The sequence below is a fragment of the Primulina huaijiensis genome, chromosome 18 (genome assembly GCF_012295235.1).
Source record: "Primulina huaijiensis isolate GDHJ02 chromosome 18, ASM1229523v2, whole genome shotgun sequence".
Taxonomy (NCBI): Eukaryota; Viridiplantae; Streptophyta; class Magnoliopsida; order Lamiales; family Gesneriaceae; genus Primulina; species Primulina huaijiensis.
The window spans coordinates 19,464,748-19,476,525 of record NC_133323.1 but is presented as its reverse complement, the minus strand read 5'-3'; the positions used below and the strand labels follow the sequence as shown (position 1 = coordinate 19,476,525).

The 11,778-nt window shown below is 37.5% G+C and overlaps 1 protein-coding gene across 1 annotated transcript; it reads right to left on the bottom strand.

The window, feature by feature from the left end:
* Positions 1–2,149: 2,149 nt before the first annotated feature.
* LOC140964338 (protein FREE1-like) lies at positions 2,150–9,957 on the bottom strand. Its single transcript, XM_073424016.1, has 10 exons — positions 8,960–9,957; positions 6,864–6,950; positions 6,294–6,425; positions 5,915–6,046; positions 4,044–4,109; positions 3,727–3,837; positions 3,377–3,469; positions 2,879–2,912; positions 2,565–2,635; positions 2,150–2,477 (listed from the first exon to the last, which is right to left on the bottom strand). Exons 1-10 carry the CDS (start codon positions 9,863–9,865, stop codon positions 2,400–2,402), a joined length of 1,710 nt encoding a protein of 569 aa, XP_073280117.1. The 5' UTR covers positions 9,866–9,957; the 3' UTR covers positions 2,150–2,399.
* Between the last annotated feature and the right edge of the window lie 1,821 nt (positions 9,958–11,778).

The window sequence follows — 11,778 nt, the reverse complement described above, 5'->3', positions numbered from 1 at the left end:
TGTTGGATTGGTTGTCCAGAAACAGCGAAGATACTATTCCTGTTATGATATCAGTTATATCTTATGTTGTTAATATAACTGTTATGTATTACGATAATGATTATTGTGTTTGCTTACTCTTCGAGGGCTGTTTTTGTTGTACAAGTTACAGGACTATGTCGTGAGACATGATAAAGGTGAATGACTAGTTGTGTTTAGTCAAAAAAGTCCTGTAGTTGATAGACGTGGATAGAGATATTATAACTTATTGTCTTATTTGAGTTATATATGTGTGTATTTATTATGCTGTTTCTGCTACACTGATGTAAATAGTGTGATGATTGCATTATTTTGGTCGCATATGCATTATATTATTACGTCGTTGGGAAAAAAAATTTATGCATATGACGTCACATATTGTATGAATACGTGGTGAGGTTTCGGGCGCCACAGAAAGTGTGGAGATAAAGCCAAATTGTCACTTTTTTGTGTATGCTTGTAGCCATGCAGGTTTACTACAGGAAAGAAAATTTTACTTTAGATTGCTGAAGGATAACGGAACCGAACTTGGAAATCAGCATTATGCTTCAATGGTAGACTTACTCGGTCGAGAAGGAAAACTTCATGAGGCTCTTGAATTAGTCGATGAGATGCCGATGCAACCAACAGAGTCTGCGTGGGGAGCTTTACTGACTGGCAGTCGAATCCATAGAAAAAATTGAGCTGGTGCTTATGTGGCTGATAGAGTCATGGAGCTAGGATCCGTGAGCACAGGCTCACATTCTCTTGTCCAATTCTTATGCAGCTGCTGGTAGATATCAAGAAGTTGCAAAAGCAAGAAAGTTGCTGAAGGATTTGGGGCAGAAAAAAGAGACGGGGTTGATCTGGGTAGAGGAAGTAACAAGATTCACATGTTTGCTGCGGGGGATAAGGCTCATCCCCAAACGGAGGAGATCAATAAAAAGCTGGAGGAGTTGGGGGAGGACATGGAGAGTGCTGGTTATGTTGCAGACATGAGTCATGCGTTGCAAGAAGTTGGTGCTAATGAGAAGAGCCAAGCTATTAGGTATTAAAGCTAGAGATTAGCCATTGCATTTGCTCTAATTAAGTTTCCACCCGAACGACCAATTAGAGTTATGAAAAACTTGCATGTGTGCGGTGATTAAAGTTTATTTCCAAGTGCACTGGAAGGACTGTTATTGTTAGACAACAATCTTCTCCATAGATTGTCTAAGTTCCTGTGGAGATTACTGGAGACTGTACTGCAACACTGTTACTTTTATCGGCGAGCGTGGAAAACAGCTTGATCATTGCATAAAGGTAGCTAGGCTGTACACTTGGTATTTGTGTGCATTGGCGGCGGTGCTGTCTCGGAAGACTCGAAGAAAAGAAAAAATGAAATGCCAAGAGTCGGGTTTCGGTTACTTTGAAGTACAATTTTCATCAGAACTCTGTACAAATGTATGAATGTTCAATTGTTCATCCATCTTTACAGTGTTCAAACACAAGTGTCTCAGTTCATTTACGTTTTTCGTTTATTTTGTTAGGTTGATTGGAAGCTCGAAGAGGACGACAACCAAAATACAAAGAAGAGTCAGACAATTCGGATATCACGTAAATGCTCGATCGAGACCGATGAGCCTCACGAGTGATTTATACTCGGTGAAGTGAAGCAAATCACGTGTGACTACGTGAATGAATGATACTTAGTATTACAATGTCGTATATTTATACAAATTTATTTATATGTTTAATTTTATTTTTAAGTCCAAACTTTTGAAGAAATTAGTGCATCTTTATGCTAAATTTTGATAATAAGGTTTTTGTTGTATTTAGACCAAATTCAGGGCTACGTCAAATTTGTTTTCAAACGTCTATTTTGTATTGTTAAAAACTTCGATTCCCCGAGAAAAAACAGAAAATGTGTTAGTTCTCCTGCAATTTTAACTATATATTATGAGTAATTTATTTTAAATATGATAGTATTTGAGTGCTTTCGTGATGACAAATTTCATTCTTCGAAGCTCAAGAAAAGAAGCTAGATATTTCTGAACTCTAACCAAGATCCAAAGAAACCAATGTTCTGGTAATAAATAAACTTCATATTTTTCAGATTGAAAAGTAAAATATGAATCAAAATTTCGAATTTTGAAGTAAAATATATAGAATCTTCGTTGAAGTTGGATATTTTATTATTTCAAACGGGTTTTAGGATGTTAATATACAAGAATATTCATATACACATGAGCATAACCAGATCACTGGCATCTGCAAAAGAGAATATAACACGACATGACGGGGAAAAACAAATTAATGTTGAGTGTACTATAGAAAACAACACTCAAAACACTTCAACATAATTTGAGAGCGAGACTAACAATCAGAGATTTGAAGAGTGGGGGTAACCGAGCCACTTATGATCAATGTGCACTGACCAAGAAAGGATGCTGGCAGACTCCACACTCTATGGTTTCTGAGCCTGAGCTGGGAACTTGAACCTGCTCCAAATTAAACAGGGACCGGTGAAAATGACAAGAAAAAATCGATTTCATAAATTTCAACGCCAATATGAGAATTGTTTGAACCTGCAAATGGACTGTACAAGTGGGGCAAGCAACCTCTTTCATCCGACTGCCTGAAACATCTGACTTGGAGCCTGGAGAGAAAATAAATGAATAAAAAAAGAGGTGGCAGTTTGAATCTATGTATTGTCGACGAGCTAGCACACAAAGATATATGAAGATGAAAGCCAACTAATTCAAGATACTCAAATCTCCATATCAGAATAGCTCAATAAACCTGGTGTTGGTTATATGAGCCTGATAGTTGACTTTAATTACACTAAAACTCCGATGATGGTGAAAAAAGAATACTGTCAAGGATGGATGAGCACATTTACCTGATGACACCTTGCAGCTTCTCTCCATCGCCTCCTGTAAGAATCAACAACCCAATTGAAAACCATTGAAAAACAGCTTCACAACAATGAAACATAAGTACAAACTTAAACCCCAAACAAAAGCAACTTGTGTCAAGCATTGGTACTTGAGCCAACACAATTAAGAAGTTAACATGTTGAAACCCCCACAAAGGAAACTCTCCAATTTGGTTAGCACTCACATTCCTAAAATGGGAAGAACAGAATATTTCGAGTTGAAATGTTGCAAATGAGGGCATTGGAAACATAATTCACAACTACAAGAAAACGTCCTACCACATAACGTCACGTAAAGTTATCAAATGATGATTGAACAAAACATAAAACCACATTAAAACAATATCAATCCAGAATATTTTGACAGATCAAAAAACAATGCAGCACGGCAAGAGGAGCAAGTGTGCAAATATTATGTTTACGGGTATCAACAGATACATTGAATGTCAAAGTAGGTGACACCTGAAGTTTCTTTGCAAGATCATCGTGAACTTGAGTAACAGTAGATCTGTTAGCACCTTCCTTTGCATAACTCAACCTCTGAGAAACTTCAGCCTACAAAAATAGCATAATTTCAAATTATCCTAATGTCATAGTTCCATGAATCATTATCTCAAAAATGCTCATTGTCAAAGGCAGCAGGAACATGCAGATTTTTTTTTTGTTGACAAAACTGAAAGTATAAAATGACTGCATCTGTTTCTGGACAGCATCATCGGATTCACCAAGCAATCACTTCTACATCTAGTCAATAAATCCATGGTAAACAAGGTTTGGGGAGACCTAATGGGAAGAATATAATTGACACATACCAAGCATTGATCGCAAACTCTAACCACTGGAGCATTCTCATCAGCAGTAAGAGCAGTTCTACCTTGAGTACACTTGTCACAGAAAATATCTCCACAGTTTCTGCAATGATGCTGAAAAGTACGACCAAAATCACTGTTTTATACATAAATCAGAAAATATATACCCATGAAACATCATATACATGCACACACAAGAAAGATGCACATTTTATATATGCGGAAGAAAGTATGATCATAAATATTAAATAACACATTCCAAACACGGAATAATTGAAAGAAATGGAGGAAATGTGCATAGAAGAAACGACAGGACATGCCTTCCGCACAAAAGCATTGAAATCTGTCCCACAAGCTGTGCATTTCGGTGCTGCTTCGTCAGGAACCTATTATCAAGTCAGAAAATAAATTAGAACCTGAAGTTTCCATAAAGTTTAAAACAGAAGATAAAAATTTACTCCTAGGATTGGTGGAATTGCCTTACATTTTTCACTGTCCAAAGACTAATAAAGATAATAAAATATTTAGAGTTGAGTGATTGCCCATATAAAAAATGCAATTAAAAAGACCAATAGGACTCCAACATAGTTTTTTCGGGCGCAAGACGACCTAGAGCGCTAGGGCTAGGATGTCTTGGGGCCTGAAGCGCGAGGCGCGAGGCGAAGCGCACGTTTTATCAAAGTAAAGTGCATTTGACACAAATTTTAAATTCAACATGTATAAAGTAATTAATATTATTTAAATTAAATATTTTTCACAAATATAAAAAAAAATATAAATACAAATCCATTAATAGATAATGTAGCATATATCATAACTAAAAACAAGCTCCAATCATTTAAAATTCATTAATAAGTCTTAAAGTCATCATAGTATATTAAGAAAAAACTTCAAAAATCTAAATCATCAAATTTATTTTCATCCTCCTCAACTGTATCATCATCATCTCCAGAAGCTGAAGCTCCAGAGATTGGAACGTTCAGCAGCAGAGACAAGCAGACGCAAAAAGAATTAGAGGTAGAGACGCGCAGACGTAAAAAGAATTTGAGCGAGGCCGCAAGGGAGATGAAACGTTTGCATGCATATTGCAGGGCTTTTTTAAACAATAAAAAGGGACGGACTTTGTTATTGGGATTTAAAATTTGTGGGCTTAAATTATTTTATATTATATATGTATTATGTACGCCGCAAGCGTACAGTCGCGCCTGTTTAAAGTGTTGCTCCTGGACAATAACCCAAGTGCAACGGGTGCGCCTGCCTGTGTGGCTCAGCCACACGCTCGCCTTTTATAACTATGGACTCTAGTCATGCGCACGATACAAATCGGAACTCCCACTTCCTCCAACCACAAGGACTGGACCCTCACCACACACTGTATTGGATTCAAGAACCATTCAAGGACAATGAGAACTTCTGATTCATTGGACTGGCAGCTCTCCAGCTGATGCTTCTTGGATAGATGCAGCACAATTCAAGACCCAATACCCGTCCTTTGTGTTCGAGGACGATTACGTTTCTCCAGGCGGGAGTAATGTCAAGCCACCAGCCCAAGTTCAACAAATGGGCCAAGCCCAGAAGATGTCACGTATAGAGGATGTCACGCATGAGGCATGGCAATTTTCGATCAAAGGGCAACTGAAGTCTCTTGAAGTTGAAGAAGTCTACACTCCATCTGTTTAATTTCTTTTTAGTAAAACTATATTATCCTCCGATGTTATCTTGGGATTTTTATCCAGCCATTAGGTGGTTTGTTTTTCAAACTTGTAGGTGGTTTATCTTTAAGGATTCTGATCTTTTCGGTTTATAAAGATTAGGCGCACTCATGTATAACTATTCATTGAGATGCAATCGATAAAGCAAGCTTAAATTTCAGTACAATCAATTGTTACAAAAATCGTGATGTTCTCTTCATCGGGCCTCAACACTTCCATTAACAATGGGCAAGGAGTAAAACACAAAAGAATAAAGAGACATCTTGACGATTTTCGAGAACCAATCTATTGCTCACGCACGTGACAGTTGACGGTACTGATTAACCAAAAAATGTGACTTCTTTCCATTGTTTCTACACAACTAGGTTTCGAGAAGATCTAATAAATAATAAATGCAATATAAATAGTTAATATAGAAAAACAAAAAAGGTATAAAAATTTATGTGGCTCATAAGACTAAATAATAAGAAATAATTTACCCAGTGATCTTTTTCTTCATTGACAGGCTTTATCAAATTCATCAAGTCCCCAAAACCTTTCTTTTTCTCAGTTGACTGTACAGCAACCTTGGGAGATTCAGAAGGCTGGCTTCTTCCATTCATCTCCTTAAACTGCAGTTTCAAAGAGTAACAAAATATTTTACTGGTTCAACAACTTTTTTAATACATTCAACGTATTCATGCTTAATATTTTCATATGTTCCAGTTCACTGGTGGCAAGTGGGACAGAAAAAAAATGCAAACGAAAACCACAACCACACAAGATGGTATTGACGAGTCATCGATGCTTCAGACACTGCATAGTTCTCTACATATGTTTAACAGCATGATCATTTGAACAAAATAAACAATCACAAACCTGTACAACGGCAGCAGTAACTGTGTCCAAAATTGTGTTGGTGATATAACTATTTGACTGCAATCTGATACGCCTCGGTTCAATGTCGACGGAGCTTTTTGACCAGAAGGCAAATGTCGATGAATCCAAAGCCTAAATATGAAGAAACCAGCGGTTTAACTGAAATGCATCTTGGTAAGAAGATAAATCGTAGGCAAAACCAATTTCGCATTAAAGCAGTAACTGATGAATGATTTGTTAGGTTAACCAGAATAATAATCATCCTTCCCAGTATTCCTACCCATTCACCCAAAGAAAGAGTTTACACACTCCATATAAATATCTTCTAGATAAAGGGAATAACATGTTTAAATAGAACTTACCCGTGTTTAAATTCGGTAAATTTTAAAGATTGGAAATTTCAGCTTCACGCCATATTGCAATTCATATAAAATCGAGAATTGTTGGTTATTTTGGTGGCTGATAAAACTATAGGCACTTAACTTTTCCATGTAAACTTCATAAACTCCAAACATTCCTCCCAATCCAATTAACTCTACCCCATTAGGAAAAGACCGAATCAAAACATACTTCGCATCTGGATACCGAGTCAAGAAGATATATTCGCAGTATCCGATTGGTACTTGGGTCCAGCATACGGATTCCATCCAGGCCAATCTGAAAGCACTCAAAATAAAAATATTTCAAGCTAAAAACGTTAATTGATGCTGCACATGAATACAGATAAAAAAGAGGAACTTCGATTCTACCATTGCATATAACCAAGTGACATCATAAATCATAAAATTTTGTTGGATTTTTTTCATTTTCTGCATTTACATTGTAGCATATCATTAAAGATTTTCCCACCAAAAACAAGGAAAATAGAGAAAATAATCAAAATAAGTAGAAAAGCCACCACAGCCTTAAAAATATAATACAACAAACCAATTCATACCTATCTACATAGTTATTTGGGGCGCAAGGCGCCTTGCGCTTTATCGAAGTAAAGCGCATTTGATGTTATAAAATATAAAGCACAAAGTATAAATATATTGATGCAATATATTAATTAATCCAATCACCCGAGAGGCGAGAAGCAATGAAAGTAATAAACCAATATTGAAATCAAGCAATGTGTTTGGCTTATAATATATTAAGGAAAAGTAAACTGCAACAACATTATAATAATAAGATTATAATAAAAGACTTGATCCTAAATCCTAATAATAAAACAAGATTATAATAATCAAGCAACAAGATTATAATAACATACTTGATCCTAAATCCTAATAATAAAAGTAAACTGCAACAACAGTATAAGACAAGAATTCTTTTCCTAATCACAGGCCACAGCAACAGTAACTGTAAGACATCAAGCAAAGCCATGCAGATTGTAGGGCTAGCACAGACAGATGATCATTGATCCATATACAATAAATCCTAGATTGTAATCCACAAGGCACAAAACCACCAACTCTTAAATACTCACAGTTTTTGAAGAAGCAAACTAGCACAGAAGATGAAAAACACTAGAAAAGAGAGAGACGAACAGAACCAGAGAGTTTCAGATGTAGAGAAAGGCCGCTGCGCTACTCCAGAAAGAATTTCAAGGAACGGTAAGAAAAAGAACGCACATGCAGATTGTAGGGCTTTTTTAAACATTAAAAAGGGCTTTTGTTTGTTATTGGGCTTTAAATTTTATTGGGCTTGAGTTATAAATTGTGAATTGCATCGTGTAAAACCAAAGCGCACAGGCGCTCGCCTTTCTGCAGCAGCGCGCCTGGGCCGAGCCGCACCTCAGGCGCGCGCTTGTTTAATGTCGTGCGCCTGGGTTATGCAAGTGCGCCTGGCTGCGCCTCGCCTTTCATAACAATGCCTATCTACACACTAAGAAATTGCATTTCAATGAGATGGAGGAGCACAGGAGACTACCTGTTTTCCATACGCACAAATGTACACATCTTAAAAATTATGTTTATGTCAAGAAATATTCTCGCTAGAAAAAGGTTGACAAATTTGGCTTCCGACACAATTTCTGATGTGAAAATGAAGAGCCAAACAACATCACACCTTCACAACTCTCGCCTAGCACGACATGCCATTCCATTTCAAATTAACTCACTTAATTATCGCATGGTAAGAGGGGTGACAACAATTTGAACTAGATAGATTTCATAACCAAGGCAAAAGAAAATAAAGTGATAAATTCAGTTGCAAAAAACTTTTGACATTAACGAATCCAAACCATTTTGTTGAGCATTTAGTGAATCATGTGCAGATATTTTTTAACTTCTAAATTTACAACTTGATAAAAGTGGCTCCATGATAATCAACCCGTCAAATCGCAAAACAGTTGCTTAAGCATATAAATAAACCACCAAAAGTTAAGTCCTAAACAGCACCGTCGTGATCAAACACAAATGTAAATAAACTAGGCAAAACCCAAAACTTTAAGAATATAAAAAGGTAGCACTCATCCATATAAGACATTAAACTGTTAGCCGATTTCCATTCATATTGATTGTCGATGGAGTCATTTGTTACCAGATATATCTAGGTTATTTCAATGCGTGAAAACACACAATTTTAAATAAGAAACAATACAATACAGAAATAATTAGACGTATTTAGTATTACAGTGAAAATTAAACGCGTTCACAAAGTACTTAGTTCTTTGCACAAACCTGGCAAAGAACATCCGTTGTGCTCTGGCCAACACTTTCTGCCAACAGCTTCAACCTGAACTTTTGAACCCCACTTTTAGCATCTTGCTGATCATCCGCCTTCGGCACTGCTCTCACAACCTTCAACCCAGAATCCGCAGGATGCTCCTTCCCCAAAGAAGAAGAACGCCCTATGGGCCTTCCAAAATCATCAAAACCAGACCAAGTAGATGACTTTGGAGCTGTGCCCCGAGCTCCATAAGGCTCTCTACTCCCTTTGTAAGCGTACACTCCCTCGTTACTCCCGTAGTCACCGTCATTTCCATATGTGCTGTATCCGATATCCGCTATTTCTGATCCCACAACTGACCTGTTCCTTCCTAAATTCCCATCAAGATAACCATCGTGTTTGGTAGTATTTTCATACGAGGATTCATAAAGAGCGGAATTTAACTGAGGGTATTGCGAAGAGGGTTGAACAAAAGGATAATTTGAATTGGGCGAAGCCTGGCTGGGGCTATGGTCAGTGTTTGAGGCATAATTTGGAGGCGGCGGCTGATCGTAAGATGGATAATACGCCGATGATTGAGCTTGGGAGGGAGGTTGATAAGTCCCATGTGCTTCGAATTGGGGGAACGATAAAGATGGCTGAAGTTGTTGATACGATGGAGCGGTGGGGAGAGGATCGGGATTTTGAGAAAACTGAGGATATGAAGAGGAGCTGTGGCTGTAAGAGGCTGAGTAGTCCGCAGAGGAAGGCGGAAGAGGATTGTAGCCGCTGGTCGAGAACGGTGGCGCTGACGCGTACGGAGGCGGCGGGTGGTGAATCGGATCGATCTGACTCGGGTTCGGGTTATTGGTTTCCGGGTAGTACTGCTGTTGGTTGTTGTAGTAAGGATCGGTGGAAGTAGAATTGCTGTGCTGCATGGCGAGAGCTGACGGCGAAGAGTAGAAGCGGGGATTTCTGATCGCAAATAACTGGAGTCAGGAAGAGGGGAAGAATGAGTTAAAAAAAGAAGGAAAAGCGTGTGAAAGAAGGATTTTTGTAAATTTTGTTTCAACAAGGATTTAATTGACTTTTTATTTGCCATTATTTCTAAATAACCCAAGAAATTACATATAACCCATATATAAAATTAATGGCAACTCAAAATACATGTTAGAGTAGTATTACCTATCAAGTCAACTTGTTGTTTAAGTTTTTATTGAATTTATGTTAAAATAATTTTTATTTTAATAATATTTTACGGTTTTATTTAATTATAATATTTACTTTATCTGTATACGCATATAAGCTGTATAGATAAAGTTCTTGAATATATAATAGTACCATGAGGTCTATCTCACAACTCAGATCATGAAATTTATTAAGACGTGTACAGTATATTCTAAATTAGTTCATAGTCGATTTAGCCACCTAAAATAAGTTAAAGGTCGCTCGAACTCGAGACTAACTTTTGTGATATTAATGTCTTGTTTCATGGTTTGGGAATGGAAATGTCCAATCATACATATAGGTGATCATATGATGATTGTATAGAACAATCTTTACTCGATTTTTCTAAATGGTTATCACTTATCAAGTAGATAAGTCTGCGGCTATGGTTGTACATAATTAGTTTTTTGACTCAGAACAATATAAAGGCTCTGCGTACTGATGCTGAACTTTGAATCGTTTACTGACTTCGCGAGGGTCATCAGGTGGCAACGTTGGGTGTAGTTTCAACATACGTAAGAACTGATGCACTATAGTTGGGGATTCACCGCTCACCTACAGGAGTGGATATCATATGTGATCTGATTAATTAATAGTGTAAGAAATATCTGGTTAGAGTACGAGTTGTGCTTTAAGAAAAAGTGTTTTCTTAGTTGTATATATGATGCCACTATGATTACTCAAAAATATATCCAGATCCTAGCCACGAGCCCTAGCCTAGCCCGAATATGTCCCAACAAACCGAGCACGAAGAAGAGCCCCCTCGCGCGTATCGGTGTGGCTGTTATGCTCCGCCTATTCTTTGCGCGACCAGACCACTTCCAACCCTTCAAGGATTGATAAACAACATCTAAACACATCGTAATACATCTCCATACACATCAGCAACAGACTGGACGATCCACACGAAGCCTACGCATCAAAAACTCATGAAAACATGAAGGATCTTGCGCTAAAAAACTTTAGCATGCAAATTCATGATTTGATTCAAATCTTTCATGTATAAAAAAGTTTTTCATGTATAAATATCATTAAACAACATTATATAACAAGATTTATGCGTAAAACAAGTTTTAGAACATGTCTTTGTGTATAAACGCTCGAATAAACGATCACCGGCGCGAGGGAACGTGGAGGATGAACGGGGAATGATTGCTAAACAATTTCCTTGACAAAAACTCGTGAAAATCTCATCAAAATATGGATGTAGGAGTGGAGAAGTGGTGGTGGCTGCTAGGGAGCCAAAACCCTAAAATTTTCGCATGTGTGTGGTGTGTGTGTGTTTTTGCGTGCAATACTCACTCTTCAATACCTGCAACGCTGTACGCAAATGATAGCTATGCTCCTCCTAACTCTTCGAATAGATGAGGATGTCATCTATGAACACAATGATAAACTGATCCAAGTAAGGCTGAAATACTCGATTCGTGAGATCCATGAAAATCGCTAGAGCATTTGTCAACCCAAACGGCATTACTAAAAACTCGTAATGCCCGTAACGAGTTCTGAAAGCTATCTTATGCACATCTGCGTCTTTCACCTTCAACTAATGATACCTAGAGTGGAGATCTATTTTGGAGAACACAGTCACTCCTTGTAACTGATCGAGTAAGTCCTTGATCCT